This window comes from Mastigoproctus giganteus, chromosome 9, assembly GCF_048544385.1.
Source record: "Mastigoproctus giganteus isolate SK-2022 chromosome 9, ASM4854438v1, whole genome shotgun sequence".
Lineage (NCBI taxonomy): Eukaryota > Metazoa > Arthropoda > Arachnida > Uropygi > Thelyphonidae > Mastigoproctus > Mastigoproctus giganteus.
In genome coordinates, this window is record NC_143583.1 from 103457856 (window position 1) to 103476645 (window position 18790).

At 34.9% G+C, this 18790-nt stretch overlaps 1 protein-coding gene across 1 annotated transcript in view; it reads right to left on the reverse strand.

The window, feature by feature from the left end:
* The window catches only part of LOC150080606 (A disintegrin and metalloproteinase with thrombospondin motifs 6-like), a 518673-nt gene that overhangs the window by 69109 nt on the left and 430774 nt on the right, over nucleotides 1–18790 (reverse strand). The window contains exons 21-22 of the mRNA XM_090381965.1: nucleotides 16635–17180; nucleotides 7078–7248 (exon numbers count right to left, since the gene is read on the reverse strand). Of these exons, the coding sequence (XP_090238091.1) occupies nucleotides 7078–7248; nucleotides 16635–17180 (717 nt within the window). The remainder of the gene's footprint in view (nucleotides 1–7077; nucleotides 7249–16634; nucleotides 17181–18790) is intronic.

Here is an 18790-nt window from a genome sequence, read left to right on the forward strand (position 1 = left end):
AGAAGTTCAAGTCCAACGTCAACAAATATCTTCTTTCGTCTTTTCAACCTCCAACCCAAGCACGGTACTAAGTACTATAGGTTCTAATACCTCTCGTGTTTGGGGTTCTCATAAAAAAAAAATATATATATATATATATATATATATATATATATATATATATATATAACAAATAACATCTCTTTTAGAGTGCAACCCAGATATAACATACCTTGTTATACTGCAGTTTTGGATATAATGCCAGTGTGATGATATTCTGGAAGAGGAATATAAAAAATAATGCAGTTTATGGAAACAAAAATTTCACAATAGACACCAGTAACAGTAAACTCCATACCTCATGGAGGGAGCACCAGTTAATGCAATGGTTTCCAGATGTGAACTACTGGGCTACTGTATTCCCTTGTACAGCACATTCTGACAATCAGCAATTAAATGTTTATAAAAAACAAAGATTGATCCCAGAATAATTACAGTAGACATTATTTTTCATCTATCTTGGCCCAATTAGAGATACAATAAAAAAAAATAATAAAATAAAATACAGTGCATCACTGACAAGTAATTGCACACAGGAAATTGAAACTTACAAAAAAGTATACATGTGTCCTCCAAAGGGGAAATGAGAATGAGTTACCCATTGCAATATATTCAGTTATAATTTTTATTAACAACAGCATGCGGAATCCTCTTCAACGATATGAATCCATGCGTAGAATTGCAAAAACTGCTAAAGGCATAATTCAAAGCGTTCCCATAATTCATGTAATGAAGGGGTATTCAGACAAAAACAAACCTTTTTTTTCTGTAATGTAATGGGAATGTGTACTTATTTCTTTTAAAATTAAAACTTTATATTGCAATTGTTGGTTATCACATTTTAAAGTTAATAACCAACAACTGCAATTGGTCTGATTTGAGAAGGTGCCCATCTAACTTTTTCATTTATTGAAAGCAGCTTATAAAAATTAAATTGCATTCAATATTGCAGTTCTTCCTGAAAAAGGGCTGCAATATTGAACACTGTTACATTTTATTCTATAATTAAACTTTGTCATTTTGCAGTATCAAATAGAGATCAAAAATGGAAATAAGTTTTGTTTGTGTGTTCACTATTTAAATGAAAATAACTCACTACAACATTGCTAAGTAAGAATATCACCTTAGTAAAAGAGTATAATATGTCTTTTAGCCATTGCTACCCTCACCCAATAAACATAAAAAAAAAGAGTCAGGAACAAACGCTCCTACAAAAAAACAATCACTGTCAATAGCTATGATGTTACACAGCAATTACTTCCTCCCCGAACCTGGAACAAGTATGTCAACACATGCAAATAGATATTTTGTTCCAAATGGCTGAAAATGAAACTTAGGGCTGGCAAATAAACTGTTTTACGCTGAGATCCCCTGTCATTTTGGGGCAGTTCGGGGGCTACTGTGTGATATGAGGATGGCAGGCATCACATAGCAAAAGCTGATCCATGCCATGAATATAGTAATAATAAAATTTATTATCTTTGTTTCATAAAAATAAGAAAGTTGTCTTGCTTTTAACAGTGAGAACAAGAGATAAATACAAATGTATTTATTCCATAGCTAATGCAGAGTGTTTACACATTTGTCAACAATAAAAAATATGTGCTCATTGCTCCTCCCACTTGGCAATGCTACAGAGTGAGCTGAGAAAGAGCATCTTGGTATATGAAAATTAATCCCCTCCCCCAAATGAAATTGCTCACAATAAAAATGCTTGTTGCACATTACATATTCATATTACAAAAAAATAAGTAAATTTTATTTCAGGATATAATACAAGCATTAAAAGTTACCCCACCACCTACATTATATCGAGGTTGTGCTGCATTAATAAATATTGAAATATTTAATGTTCAGTGTAAAAGGTATTGATATTCGAGGGGGCAAAATTTCAAACTCCCATACTAGGTTCTAGTGTATTTTAATTATAGATATACTTTTCTTATATAGAACTTTACTAGAACCTTATATAGGTTCTAGTATCTTTTATTATCTATTTTTTAACACTTATCTGCACATGTAGGATTTAGGGTTAAAAAGCCTCAGACTGTGTAAAAAAAGTTTACTGTCATATAAGTTAATGACATTAGTATCATTTCTATACATCAGGAGTGGGCAATCTCCAGCCCACGAACGTGGGCTGGAGTTTTTAACTATTCTTTTCTGTAAGTGAATCACCGGATTCACTTACAGTTTTTAACTATTCTTTTCTTTTCTTTTATTTCGATGACAACCAAGGATTGGATGTGTACACTTCTATTTCCTTGCGCCTATTTAACTCAGCCAACTTTTACCTACTTCCCTCCCTTTTAATTTTTCAATTTAACAATTCAACTTAAACATTAACCATGCTACCTAAGTAAACCATCGCAGATTAATTTCAAGGTGAGTACCGCTTTTTATCACAACTCAAGTAATTGGCAGGCAAGCACAGCTTCTGGCAATGCTGGTAGGCAGGCACAGACTTGTATTCTCAGCTCTGCAGAATGTGATTGCAGTGCAAGTGTATTGCACATTTCAACAAAAAATGTCAGTGAATGATTGGCAGATAAAAGTAAATAATTTGGAGAGGATTCACCATTTTATTTTTATGAAGGTATTTATTGAAAACTATCGCAATGCATAATTGAAAATCTATGATTATTAAGGTTTTATTAAATCTTTGAAATTATAATAATATTTGATTTAATTTTTTTATAATTGTATACTATAATTGTATTTTTGAAATTTTATCTTGAATTTGTATTTCATTTTTCTTATTAATAAAATTAATTATAATACGAGTATGTATAAATATTACAATGAATAACATAGAACTGTTTATGACAATTTTTTCATTATACACCATTTTAATAATCCTAAAAATCATGGAAAGCTAAAAAAAAAAATTTGGCCTGCCATTTAAAAAGGTTGCTCACCCCCTGCTGTACACAGTAAACTAACTGAAGTTGTACAGTAGCATCATTATATAACATCTCATATTGTGAATTTCTTCACAAGTTGCCATTCTCATTATATCTCAAATACGTAAGGCTTCTCCAGTAGAGAAGACTAGTGTTACTTATACTCAGTGGGCACCACCACCCAGACAGCCATCAGACATTTATATGATGCTTAACTACACTTATGACACTTATCTACACTTAATTTTTAGGATTTTATATGTACTGTATTAATTTTTATTTTCTAAATAAACCATTTTAATTTTTATATTCTATTGTTTAGTCAGTTGATTTGATGCTAGTGGTACTAAAATTTGTATTTACGAACATTTTAGATAAAGCAAATCTTAATAATATTTTTAATTATTTGTTTTATACTTGTTCTAATTTCTCTTTCTGAGGACCCAAAATCCAGAAAGCCTCTAGTCCCAAGTTTTCTGGATAAGGGGTCTCATACCATAGTTACCAGAGATGAATCCTAAGTGCAGTATAATATACCAGAAAGCACATGCCAAATTTCAGAGTGGCAATGTGTAGACTCACCTCAACTGAAGAAAATCTGTGGAATATAAGGAACCATCATCTGGAGGGTTTGTTTGTTATTTGGTTTTTAGGAGCATTAGCAACTAAGGCCATATTGCTCCAGGGATATGAGGTGGTCATTCCCTGACCTTTCCGCATCCTCCATATTTGGTGGGCACGGGCTCAAACCCTGGTCTAATCAAGAAGCGTGTGCTATACACTGTTGCTCCTGCCCACCTGGCTACGGAGGTGCCTCATCTGGAGGGAGGAGAAACAGTGCTGAGTAAGAAATACTGCAATGCACTTCTAAAACAATTAAATTTGAAAGAAACAGTAATTTGCTGAATTCAGGAAATTAATGCAGTGTTAGAGGAAGTGTGTTGAACATAAAGGAAACTACACTGAAGACTGCATGCATAGTTTCTTTGTTATTTGTGAAATAAAACTCTTATTTCACTCTTGCAGTTTTCACTTGTGAATGACCTTTTTATCTATTATTAAAGTGATGTTCATATAAGTTTAGTATTCCTTCACCACAGTTCTGACTTTCAGTCTGCATCACTGACTGCATTAGAATCAGAAAAGTACATTCACTGAAAAATCAGATAGCAGTATATACCAATTATTTGCATTTTATGTCACATGCTCACTCACATAAAAAACTAACAACTGTATATTATATACTGTACAACCACAGAAAACTTGCTGAAACAGCATGTAACCAAACTCATTTTCCTCAGACTCATATATTCATTGAAGCAGTATTAAATCAACATTGAAAATACTGTTCAAAAGTATCAAAGCCAAACTGAAACAAAAATTTGTCTAAATAAAGAGTTTTAAGTGTTTAATTGCCATGTACAGTGAAGAAATATCTAAGCATTTCAATTATTATAGAGCTGGCTTGGATAGAACACATTATCATGGATTTTTTTTTTTAAGTTAATCATAATTTTTTACTTTCAGCTTGGTACCCAAGTTTTATAAGAGACATTTAGATCTGGAATAAATCTGTTGACTCCAACTTATATGCATCTCTTATTCAATCTTTTATTAAAAAATCTGCTCTACAACCATGTTGTCCATCAACTATTTTCTGAAATCCTGGTTAAATGTAAAGATGGCACCAGACAATTCTCTGGTGCATGCCGGAGAAATTCTCTCAGATGTTCAAACAATTAGTCTTGGCTGGCAAGACTGATTGAACATCTGGGAAGATTTTAGCCTTGGGAGGAATCCTAAGTTCAGAGCATGACTCTATATCCATGAATCAGATTGTTGTGCCTTATAACAATTCAATTGTATTCAGACCTCTAGTTCGACAACTCTTATAAATGAATAATGTCACTCTTCACTAAAAAATATCAGTGAAAAATTTTACTAAAAATTTTTTTGCTACTGATATTATCTATACAGGGTGTCTCAAAAATACATGGCATAACTTCAGGAATGAGTTCCTCATATGTAGACAATAAAAATATTTTATATCAACATAGTTCCCGAAATGTTTGGTTCCTGAGTTATTAACCGGAATGTACGCCTGCCCTGTGAGTTTGTTTGGAAGTACATGGGGGCCCAAATAACTTATCACTAAAAACACCAGATGTTGAGGCTGAACCGCTGTTGGTGATGTGATGGAAGAATTGCATGTGGGTTTTCCTCAGCCCATACATGCTGATTGTGAAAGTTTTGGATTCCGTCTCGTGTGAACTGTGCTTCATCTGTGAATATCACTAAGGCAGGAAAGTGAGGAGTTGTACCACACTGCTGCAATAACCACTGGCAGAACATTACTCGCACATGGTAATCTGCTGGTGACAAGGCCTGTACCCATTTCAGATGGTAAGGATACAGTTGGCATTCTCGCAACGCTCTCCAAATAGCTGAACGTTGAACAGCCAGTTGCATTGCTATTCTGTGTGTGCTGATTCCAGGAGTGGCATGCACAACATCCAAAATCTCCTTCTCTACTTCAGGAGTCATAGATCTTGGTCATCCTCTGTCGGCAGCGGATACCTTCAAACATTTTCCTGTCTGGACATCTTCGTTCTAGGAACCTTTCATGGTACAAACGACAAGCCTCCAGAGCATTGCCGTCCGCCAAACCGTACATAAAGTGCATATCCACTTGCTCCTGATTTGAGTACATGGTCGGAATGGAAAACCACCAGATTCTGTCAGGTGATGAAGGAAATCAACTGCGGGAGATAAGACATTCCGGTTAACAATTCGGGAACCAAGCATTTCCGGAACTATGTTGATATAAAATATTTTTATTGTCTACATATGAGGAACTCATTCCTGAAGTTATGCTGTGTATTTTTGAGACACATTGTATATAAATCCTAGTTTGTCTCTGTCAGAGTACTGCCCACTTCTTGGTCAGCAATATAAGATTCTTTTATATACTGTCCACAACAGAGAAACTGAAAGCATATACTTAGCACATTATGATATTCTCAACATAACAGTGGCTTTGAAGTACCTATTGATAAATAAAATATGATACATATGCATACTTACTCATTTGAAAATCGAAAAAAAAAATAATAATAATAATAATAAATAAAAGCACAATAATAATTTGAAATAAAATAAACTTACAAGAAAAACCACAAATCTCCAAAAAAAAAACAAAGGGTTGGCATGCATATAGACAAACTGATGTCTATATAAAACGACAAAGTTAATGTGAAATATTAATCTTTATTATTGCTACAGGTATTCATATGATAACACAATAAATTTTATTTTTAAATATATCTTTCTATACATTAAAATAATTTTCCTCCTAATGATATTTATTGGGAGAAGAGATGCAGTTTATGTAGTAATACGTAACAAATACAAAAATACACAACAAAGGCTTGTTTTACTATGGTAAAACAAGCTTCTGTTTAAGCATGGTTATGCACTATGTTTATCTAACATGACCATGCAGTACCATTCTTGATTTCCATATGTAACATATTTATTTAAATAAACTAAATGCAACAAGGCATAATATTTTAAAAGTTTAAGATTCTATATCTATATAAGATCAGTGTAGATACACCATAGACAACTCTTAAAGAAAAACTACGATTGTAGTGTAAAAGGCACCCACCAATGAAAAGCCAACTAGCTTTGAAACAATGCTGTCTGTCCAGGTGGTAGTGCCCACTGAGAATAAGTGACAATAGTCAATTAGTGAAGCTTTACTTATTCGGGGTAGTGCAATACATGGTAACTCGTTGTGAAGGATGAGCACAATATGAGATACAGATGAAATGACGCTTTTCAAACTACGATTGTAGTTTTTCTTTAAGAGTTGTCTATGGTGTATCTACACCGATATTATATAGATATAGTAACATATTTATGTATTCATAGCTGAGGAAGAGATACACAAAGAGTTGAAAGTTATTTGTTTTTTGATAAAAACAAATAAAATTCTGTAAGAATTTTATTTGATTTTATCAAAAGAAGTGAGCACAGAAAGCAGGGGGCAAAGCCTCCCTAGTTGTTATTATAATAAAATATGATAATGCTACTCAACAAAAGAATTTAATATTAATACTGAGAAAATACTCACAGAACTCCATTCAGATAACACCCACTGTAGACAGGGCTCCAGATTGCAAGATTCAGTAGTTGCTGGTTTATTAAATGAATCACACAGTTCAGATACAACCATGTGTTTGGTTATTACATCAAAACACATTGCTTCTCGTATTCTTGTTCCACCATCACACAAATGAGAGCACTATAAGTTAAAAACTACTTGGTATACACATATAATACAGTGAAAAGTTAATTATAGCTATAAAAATAAAAAAAGGTAAACTTTTAAATATTATTAAAATATTAATCCATCAGTTAATTAATAAGTTAAAAAATTAATTATTTCACAAAGAGTGGTATATTACTTAACACTGCACCATTTATTTGATCATTACAGGACTGACAATTTGTCAGATAACCTGGAGAGCAAAAAGGTTTTGCTATTTTAGTTACAATAGCTGCTTAAAATTAAACAAGTACATAATTATTTTCAACTAAATATATGTACTTACATATTCACAGAACAAAATATCTATTTTAAAGATAAGCAAACACTAAAATAAAAATAAAATAATTGCTTGAATTTTATATTTTTAGCAAAGTTTATTTATTCTCAGACGAAGATGACAACCCACTTGCTAAAAAGATTTCCTGCAATCTGGTCTAAATCTCTTCCCGTGTAATTTGAAATGATGGGCCCTAGTTCTGTAATTCTTTATAATAGTGAAAATTCTGCCTTCAATCGTTTTACTAATCCCTCCCAGAGCCTCATAAATCTCAACCAGGTCCTCTCTAAGGAGCATGGTGCCATGGTGCCAAGCTCTGCAGCCCACATAATCAGTCTTTCCTTATACAGTCATCCTTTTGTCAATCTCACCATTCAAGTTGCCTGTCTTCGGACCCTTTCAAGAAGCTCATTGTCTTTTTCAGATGATGTCTCCATACTTGGATGCAGTATTCCAAATGTGGTGTTACAATTGGCTTGTACAGTGAAATTATGACCTCTCCACAGGATAATGTTTGATAAATCATTGATAGGATACCATGGGCTTTCCAGGTGTCTATCAATGATTGCTCAGAAAACTTCATATCGGCCCACATCATAAGTTTCAGATCCCTTTCTTCCTCTACTGTTTTTAATTCACCCCAACCAAGTGTATAAGTTATTTTTGGGTTGCTATTTCCCAAGTGTTTTTGCTACATTAAAACATAGCAGCCACTTTTCAGACCATTCCTGAAGCCTATTCAAGTCATCCTGAAAGAGTGCCACTTTGGCACTGATCATTAACAACTCTCACAATCTTTGTATCATCTGCAAATTTTGACATCATCACTTTATGTTGTTGTTGTTTGGGGTTTAATGGTGCAAGAGCAGCTTCGGCTATATTGCGCCTGTTCAAGTTTTATTATTTCCTGTTATGCTAGTACTGATTTTACATATTAGATATGATTGGTTAGGTTTATTAAACTGAGGTATGAAAAGAGTTCACTGACGTTTGATTTTTCTCCCATAATGAGCTGAAGGCCTAATGGCTCATTTGAATGCGATTTGAAAGCTGATTGGCAGGCAATTTGGTATCGTGGACATTCTATGATGATGTGCTTCACTGTTAGTGTGATCAGACACTGAGAGCATTGTGGAGGATCGTCTTTCATTAGAAGGTAAGAGTGTGTTAAATGTGTATGGCCGATGCGAAGCCGGGCGAGGATAACCTATTCGTGTCTGTTTGACTGAAAACTTGATTTCTAGGCTTTCTGCTGCTGTTTGATTTGATATAATTTATTGTTTGTTTGAGACTTTCAGGTCTGCATCCATATATTTTCAGAGGCTTTTCGATTGATGTTTTTAAAGTCATTGAGCGGAATTTTATGCAAGTGAAAATTTTCGTTCAATGGATGTTTTGAGATTGCCGAGTATTCCAGAATGTCCAGGAATCCAAGTGAATTCCTGAATTTTTCTTACATATGGATGATCTTCTCTCTGTAAAGCATATATTGCACTTAATGAGTCTGTGAAAATGATACTTTTTTATGAGGGAATTTTTGGCAATGTGATCTAGGGTGAGAATTACTGCAAACAATTCAGCACTACAATACAGATACTATATTCTATTGGGAGAGACTGTGAAATTATGCTGTTTGGCAATACGACGACTGCAACACCATGTGCATCCGTATTGGATCCATCAGGTACAGATGAGAATAGTCAGAGAATTCCATTACATAAAATAAATGTAGCTGTTTTATATGTTGATTTGGGATATTGTTCTGTTTCCATTTTATGAGGACCATGTCACACAAAATGGAAACAAACACACCATGGGAAATCAGTTCAGTTGACTCGCATATTCTGAGAGTCAACTGAACTGATTTCCCATGGTGGAAGGGATGTGGGGGTATCTTGGTAGATTTTATCCATACTTAAGTTCAATTGTGAGAGTATTTCTTTTAGTCGGATGCCTGCAGGTTTGCAGGTGTTAGGTTTATTCACATATAAGGTTTCCCATTTCGGTTTATACAGATATTGCCATGTTGGATGTCCAGGAAGGCTTTGAACTTTCACAACATAGTTCAGAAGAAGGACTTGTCTACGAAGACTAAGTGGGAGTTCATGGATCTGTGTATAGACTATACACAGGTGAGGACGAAAGGCTCCTGAAACAACACGTAATGTACTGTGATGAATTGGATCTAACCAATTCAACACACTTTTCCTAGCTGAGGAGTAAATGGGAGAACCATAATCTAATCTAGATCTTATCATTGCACAATAAACATGCAAAAGTGAATAACAATCAGCTCCCCATGTCATGGCTGATACAGCTCGTAGAATGTTTAATTTTTTTAAGCACATTGTGCGTAGATATTTTGTGTTCTAGGAAGTTTAATTTATGATCCATGATTAGTCCTAGTAATCGAATACTATGTTTGAGTGGGATTTGTTGATTGCTTAATCTTAGTTCTGGGTCAGGATGCATCTTTCGTTTTCTGCAGAAGTGTATTGCCACTTTCTTTTGTACTGAGATTCGATATCCATTATAGATGGACCAAGACTCTATTAACAGAACATTGAAGCTGCCTCTCGACTGTCTGCATATTCTGCTTGTTTGTTTGTTTGTTGTTTGGTTTTTAGGAGCATTAGCAACTAAGGCCATATTGCTCTGGGATATGCAGTGGTCATTCCCTAATCTTTCCGCATCCTCCATATTTGGTGGTGACGGGCTCGAACCCCAGTCTAATCAAGGAGCAGCAGTGCATAGTACTGCTGCTCCTTCCCTTTTGGCTACGGAGGCGCGCATATCCTGCAAGTGACATGATATTGTGAGGTTGTCCGCATATAGGTAGGTTTCTACTGTTGCTGGAATAACTTCTGTTATAGGGTTGATTTTGATAGCGAAAAGGGTTGTACTGAGGACTGAGCCTTGGGGGGAGGAGACTCCCTGTTCTTGATTGTATATTAGAGACAGAATATGATGGTAGTGGACTTGAAAAGTTCTTTTAGTCATGAAATTCTGAAGGAATTTGGTAGATAGCCTTGAAGTCCTAATTTGTGCAATTCATTCATGAAGGATACCACATCTCCAGGTAGTATCGAATGCCTTTTCGATATCAAGGCATATATTACAAGGTGTTCGTTTCAGAGAAAGGCATTGCAAATATTTGATTCAGCTTTTGTCATTATGTCTATTGTTGATCTATTTTTCCGAAAACCGTATTGGCTAGAACTAAAGAGGTTATGGAAGTCAAGAAACCATGTTAACCGATCATTCACCATTTTTTCTAAAGTTTTACCTAGACAGCTAGTGAGGGCAATGGGGCGATAATTATATGGGTTTGAATGGTCCTTCCCAGGTTTTGGAAAGGCCAGTACAAACAAATGTTGCCAAGAGTCTGGATATGTATCCTCAAGGTATATCCTATTATATAGCAGTAAGAGCATGCATAAAGAATTTTTAGTGAGGTGTTTAATCATTTGATAGTGGATTCCATCCGGACCTGTTGCATTTGCTTAGATTTGGCTAGGGCTTTATGCAATTCATTTATAATAAAGTGATAAAATTGTGATAATTTTGTATTTTTCGATTTGAGATTTATATATGTTTGAAAGATTGGTCTGTATGATGTTGTTGCTGACAATTCTTCAAATGTTTCTCCTAGTAGATTTGCAATTTTTTCTGGTTCAGTTATGTCATGACCTTTCCAGCTTATGATTGGTTTAGGGATGGTTGAATATTTGCCTGAAATTTGTCTAATTTTATTCAAGATTATTCTGCTGTCTGTATTTCTATTAATTTTGCTTGCAAAAGATATCCAGGACTCTTTCTGAGATTTCCGGCATATATAACATGCTTTTGCTCTGGCTTTCTTATATTTTATGAATACTGTGTATTCTTCATTCCACCACTGCTTGTAATGTTTATGGAACTGGTTAGCTGTCTTTGGTATTGCAATGTTTGCTGCAGAAATTATTTGATTTGTGATATGAGTAACAGCATTATTGATATCAGAATGTCTTATGATTTTCTCATCTAAAGAAGCAGTACATTGGTATTTTTCCCAGTTTGCTTTGCAAAATTTCCATTTTATACCTCTTATAGGTTGTGGTACATCATTTGCTAGTAGGTGACAAACAACTGGGTAATGATCATTGCTATAGGGATCATCAGAAACAGACCAGTCAAGGAGAGGAAAGAGAGCTGGGGAACAGATGGTGAGATAAATTGCAGAGGTAGTCCCTGTTGGTAAGTGGACATGGGTGTGAGTACTTGTGTTTAAGAGTGTTAAGTTCCTATTATCTATAAGTGTTTCAATCATCTGTCCTCTTTTGTCTGTATGAAGTGATCCCCAGATGATATGATGCCCATTAAGGTCCTCCATCAAACAGAAAGGAGATAGTAATTGTTCAATTAAGTCCTAAAATTCTTGCAGTGTATACACATGATTAGGTGGAAGGTAGAGTGAAACCATGGTCACAGTAATTCCAGTCACGATGCGTACCGCAATGCTTCAAGGGGTGTTTGCAGCTGAATATGCTTGGATGGAATATTAGAGTCAACAAGAATGGTGACTCCTCCATGAGCTGTAGTGGTTTTTCGATCTTGCCTATATACATTGTAGTGCTTGATTGAAATACTTATGTGCAGAGTTAAGTTTCTTTCTTGTAAACAGATACTTGCAGGGCATATACGGAAATAAGATCTTTGATATCGTTTAGATTACTTCGAATTCCACGACAATTCCACTGCAGAAGTGTATGCATTATTTGGGCTTAGTAACTGATTCAGATGACTTACGATGAGCTGCTTTTTTTAATATATCTGTGTTGATTTTTTTCTTTTCTTGGGAAGCTTGGTCGGCCACCACTGTCCATGTCATCATTTGCATAAAGTTCCAGAACTGGTTCATCTTCTTGCTCCTTTTCATCAATTTCCATAGTGTCAGTATTTTTTTGTGTTTTTTTCAACAGGTTTGGTGGGATTTGTACTGCTTGTTGGTGTTGGATCTTCAGCACCTGGCGAGATTACAATGGGTGTATTAATTGCCTGGTCAACTTTTGGTTTTGTTTGTAAAAGAAGATTACGTGCCCAGTCTGCTACTGAGATGTTAGGCGGAACTGAGATGTCAGTCTGTGTTGCAATTACCTTTGTTTTCTGCACCGTAGTTGCTGCTGCTGTTGCTGCTGCTGCATATGATCTCACTGCCGGAAATAGTGGTATCTGCTTTTTTGGATTCTTGATATGTGATCTTATGTTCAGTTTTATATTTTTGAACTTGCTTTTCTCTTTTCCATATATTACAGTCTCCTTTGCAGTTTGGGCAGCGAGGAGACTGTGTATTGCATTCTTTACAGTTATGTTCTTTTGAGCCACAAGTGGCACAAATAGCTTGTCCTCTGCATACTGTTTGGGAATGGCCATATTTTTGACACTTGAAGCATCTTATTGGATTGGGGATGTATGGCTTTACCTGGCAATTCAGGTATCCCGCTTTGACTGATGATGGTAGAGTTGTACTGAAAGTAAGTATGGTAGTGCAGGTCGGAATCAGGTTTCCATTCTTTTTAATAAGGATTCTTTTGGCATGGATGACATTCTGGTTTTGTAGCTGTTGTACGATTTCTTCTTCAGAGTTGTTCAGGAGGTCCCATTCCATGATAACCCCTTTAGATGAATTTAAAGTGGCATGTGGAGTGACTTTGATGGGAATTTCTCCAAAAGTTGTGGTTTCAAGAAGAAGCTCATAATGTTGATGATTTGTCGTTTCTATCAGTAGGTCACCTGATTTCAAGTGGCGAACCATTTTCGGTGGACCATCTATATGTTCTAGACACCTTTTGTATAACAAAGGGAGAAAGTTTACTAACTGGCTGGTCTGATAGGGAATGAAAAATTAGAAAGAGTGGAGAGATGGTTTGGGTCACATCTTTCTTTTGTCTTTTGGCAGTAGATGGATTAGGATCATCTTGCTGCTGATTATGATCAGTTTGATCCATAATTCCAGGAGAAGCCTGGTTTGTCAAGTCCACTGTTGCTCCGTTTAGCCCTGAAAGGATTATTTTTCCTTTCAGGTTTCTGGCCCCACCACGGGGAGGCAGGAGCAGTGCCACCTAGTGACCAAGCGGCTGGAGGATTAGTTTGTTAGTGAGAAAATGATAAATATCCTAAAAAAGAAAGGTGATTTTCCTTCCTGGGTTCTACTTAAAATCTGCTAAGTGAAGAACCACTTTCAATGAACTGAGTATAAGAGAGCAGCTAGAAATGAAACAGAACAAAATCACTTGGAAGGATCTCTTTATAATTCACTTAAGAAAAATCGCTTGGTCCCCTATCACTTGGCACTCGGGGCCCATGCACTTTATTTCTTTATTGATGATGTAAATAAAAATCAGAAACAACAGTAGTCCAAGAACTGATCCCTGGGAACCCCTCTTCTGACTTTACAACAATCTGAAGAATATCCATTAATCACAACCCCCTGCCTTCTGCCCTGCAATGCATCTTAGAATCTTTCCAGTAATCCCAACATGTTCCAGCTTACACAGTAAGCTCTCATAAGGGACTGAGTCAAATGCCATGCTAAAATCCATATATACTATCTCAAAATTATTCTCTACATCTAACTCATGAGTTACTGTGTCATAATAGCTTATCAGGTTAGTTAAACATGATTTTCCCTTAACAAAACCATGTTTTGTCTTTCAGAATGTCATTTCTATTTAAATGTCCCTAAATTGCATTCTTGATCACTGCCTCTTAAGATTTTTCCCCTACCACTGAAGTCAGACTAACTGGTCTGTAGTTACAAACTTCACTTTGGAACTGCCTTTATGTATTCATAATGCATTGGCACATCTCCCAAGATGCCCTCATAATTAACCTCAATGGTTCAATGCACTCTCTGGCCACCTCCCGCAAAACTACTTTATAAAAAAAAAATTTTTTTCTTTATACATAAACTGTTTGCTATTAATAAAATGCCCTAAAATAACATAACTAACTTAATTTGATAAACCTTGTTATGATCTCAGAAAGTTGCCAATCAGATAATTGAGATTGTTAGTATTAGTAATGGAAAATGATGCAATGAAGCAAGTTTATACAGTATCAACTTTATAAGATTGCATCATTTTGTGATGTACCAAAAAAAAAAAAAAAACCTCTCCACATCATCTGTCCATCTCCTCTAATCCTTAAATAAATTCAAACTGCCTATTTCCACACATCTGTTCTACAACCATCCTTTTTCAATTTATCTCCCCTTGTTTGTGTCATCTGAGAAAATGTAAAGATGCCATCTATTACCTATTTAAAGCCTTATACACTTCAATTAGGTCACCATGCTGATGCCTCATTTCTAGAGACTGCAATTTACAGAACTGCAGTCTTTCATAGTAAGAATATCCTTTTGTGCCCCAAATTAATCTTGTTGCTTCTTCTTTGCACCCTTTCCAACAGATTTATGTCATCCCTAAAATGAGGGTTCCAAACCTGTACAGTATTCCAGATATGGCCTAACCAAATGTGTCTTATACAATAGGATAATTGCTCTGTTTCTTCTGATGGCAAAATTTCTGAATATCACTGGTCAGAGAATTTCATGTCAGACCATACAATTACTCCAAATATTGTATAAAAGAAAAGAAAGTAGTGTTGAAAAGACAAATTTGTAAGAGAAAAACAATTTAATATTAATTGAAAAGAATAATTCTAATTTTTTTTTGTTGACAGATGCTTATAAGCTTTCGTTTTCTTTTCATCATTTTACCAATACTAATCCATGCAAAACAGTGAGTATAGGCTTGGCACACCCAGAGCTGAGCTGGATATCATCATTCTTCTCTCTCTCTCTCTCTCTCTCTCTCTCTCTCTTAGGGTAACTTGAGAATTTTTTTTTTTTTGGCTGGTGCAGCATAAACCTCAGGCTTCCTTGCACCATATAGCATAATAATAATAATATGACAGGATACTGTCATACTATCTTTTCTTACTGAGCAGTATTTATTCAGTAAAAAAAAAAAAAAAAAAAAGTCTATGAATTGGGAATGCTAAAGAATTTTTTTTTCTTTCCAAAAAATATTTAGAAAGCTTTAATTGCCATGATGCAACTAGCACCAAAAACAAATAGTGTGAAAATTTTCCTTCTGTGAACACACAATTTCAAATGGTAGCAATCATATGTAAATCAAATTTATCTTTTTATCTCAAAGCTGTGAGGAATATTTATAGATGGAACATTTACTTATTGTGTGAATCACAACTAAGAAATCTACAATTTTAGAGAATATTCATTTCTTCTTATGTGTTTTACTGCATCAGAATTTAGAAATTCAGAAATTTAATAATAAATTTTAAATTTAATTTTACTGTATCTTTATTTAAATACCTGGCAATTACTTCTGCCATTTGACAAGTAACTTTTAAGATGATATGGTCATGACAGAACTTTAATCCATTAACACCCATCAGTCTGGAAAAATGCATACTGTTTTTTTTTTTTTTTTTGGTTCTCTCAAAAGTGAGCTTGTTTAGACGATGGGATGTGTGGTAGGTAATAAAAAAGGTGTGCTGCTTTAGGCAATTGTGATGTTATTAGTAGTGGTAAATGATACAAGAAAACACACGCATGCATGTGTGCACGCACGCACACACACACACACACACACACACACACACACACACACACACACACACACACACACACACACACACACACACTAAGAATTTTCCTAGTTCTTATTTAAATTATTCAAACTACCCATTTCCCAACATCAGATAAAAATTTATTCCAACAATCAAATACCTGCTGACTGAAAGAAAATTTACACACATCAATCCTTCAATTTATTCCTGAGAAAATACCAAAAACAGGTGGTTATCTGGAAGTTGTATTGTTGTCTGTAGTTATTAGACAACAATATCTTTTAATCTTTTAAGCATTACTGTAGATATTATTTAAACATGGTGTGTAAAATTTTAGCAGTTATTGTTGATGTGTGTGTGAGGTTGAAAGGAGATTATAATTTTATAGTATATTTGTAATGCACTCCTACACCTAATTTTATTTAAGCTATAAAAATATCATACTTACTTTGCTCCATACTCCAGTCTTCCATTCATATTTATAACTGTCAGTTTCTGGTATTTTTCTTTCCTTTTCCTCTGGAATAACTTCTGGTTCCTTTCTAATTTTGCCCAAAGATGCATTGCCATTTTCTATTTCATTTAATATTACCAAGTCATTCTTATGAGGATCTTCTGTTTCATAAAATGGAATGTATATAAAATCTTTAGCAACAGTATGGGGCCTTTCAGTCATATTCTTATCTGTGCGATGATGTCCTTTATGATAATGGTGGTGCCTATGCTTATTAAGATTATTTGGTGTAGAACTATCATGAGAAACGTTAGGCTGAGGTGAAACTGTATCCACAGGAGAAGTAAATATGAAATCAGTTGTAGTGACAAAAGGATTTTTTGAAGTTGAAAAATCATCACTATCATTGGCAAGATTTTGTTGACAAGGCTGTAAATTGCACACTTTTAATGATGATGGTTCAGTAGCTTGATGACAAACTATACCCCCTCGACATGTAACAGTGCGAAAATGCACACCTTCACTACATGACTGAGAACACTTGTAAAAAAAAAAAAATAATAATAATCAAATTTGTATAACAAAAATAAAAATATTTATTTATATGTCAAATAAAAAGTGTTACCTATCAAAATACAAAAAAGATTTTTAAAATAGTTATGCTTTACATTTTACTAATCATAGTATAGTGATAAAATATTCAGGTAAAAACATTTACATACGTAACTAAATTGCAAAGAAATAAACATGCAAAATAGAATAATTTATGGTTACCTTCTAAGGAAATCAGATTTACAAAAAAAATCCTGCTTTGTTAAGCTCTGCACATATTACAAAAGAAAAGCATTAGAATTTGTTAAAAAGGAATATTGGGCAAGTTCTGGGGGAAAACTTGGCAAACAAGATAAATCATGTGCCCAACAAAGTTTGCAATACTTGTGTTTAATGTCTGAGGAAATGGCACTGTCCACAAACCAAGTCCTGTTTGACCCCTCGCTTTATTACTCAGAGTGCTTACATGCTGGAGCTAATAAGGCCAGTTTCTGTAGTACTGCCATAGTGCAGGTAACTCATAATTGTCCAAAACATCAAAGTAGGTCATAGGCTTCATGGTTTCAATTACTGCCACCAAGAGACCAAGTTAAAACAGTTCCATACCAGTAGACTATTTACACCAAACTACTGGAACAAAATGGTGTGCAGCAAAATTCATCACATCATAGCATCTTATGCCACTATTCTAGGATCCATGAATGGCAGAATAATGCACTCTAAATGCCATTTCGCACTGGTGACATCACATTAAGGCTTATGCCTACCATTGAACCTAAAGCTATGCAGCTCCTTATATAGTAATAATCTTCGCCATATAGTGCAAGGAAGCTACAGGCTTTTGCTGCACTGGCAAAAAAAAAAACAGTACAAATAGAAATTGTTTCCCTCCTCGCATAGGACAGGTAACTATCCAGTTGACCTTTGAATTTATTCAAACTGTCAGCCTCAACTACCTGTGGGGGCAACCTGTTCAAGCAATCAACGAATCGCTGGCTAAAAGAAAACTTCCTACAATCTAATCTAAAACTCAATCCCTGTAATTTGAATTTATGACCCCTAATTCTGGAATTCTTTATAAGAGTGAGAATTCCACCTTCATTCATATAGGCTGACTGATGTGGATGTTCCTATGGTATGGACCTTCTCCATGATGTTTTCTGCTGACAATGTGAATGACACATGAACTACCCTCTTTATGATTCATCAAACATGTTTCTTGAGTTTGAGAGCCTGTCCATTTTTTTTTTTTTTTTTTTTTAAGGTATCACCTGCAGTTTTTGAATAACATCAACCACAGTGGATTTTGGAAATTCAGATGAACTGCAGCTGCACACAAAAAAAAAAAATGCAACAACCTACAGCAGGACCTTGAAATCCCCAACACCTTGCTTTCCAGGCTGCATGTTTCAATAGAAGCAGGGCAAGAATCACTTTCACCTCTGCCTGCAGCTCTAAGCAAGTTGTTAGATGCAAGATAAGCTTGAAAATTTGTTTCTTGCATCCCCACAGAATTTTCTAGAAAATCTTGATTCCTTCAGTGAGAAACTGAATTAACAATTACATCAAGATATAAAAGGAGCTCTCAGTGAAAGTCA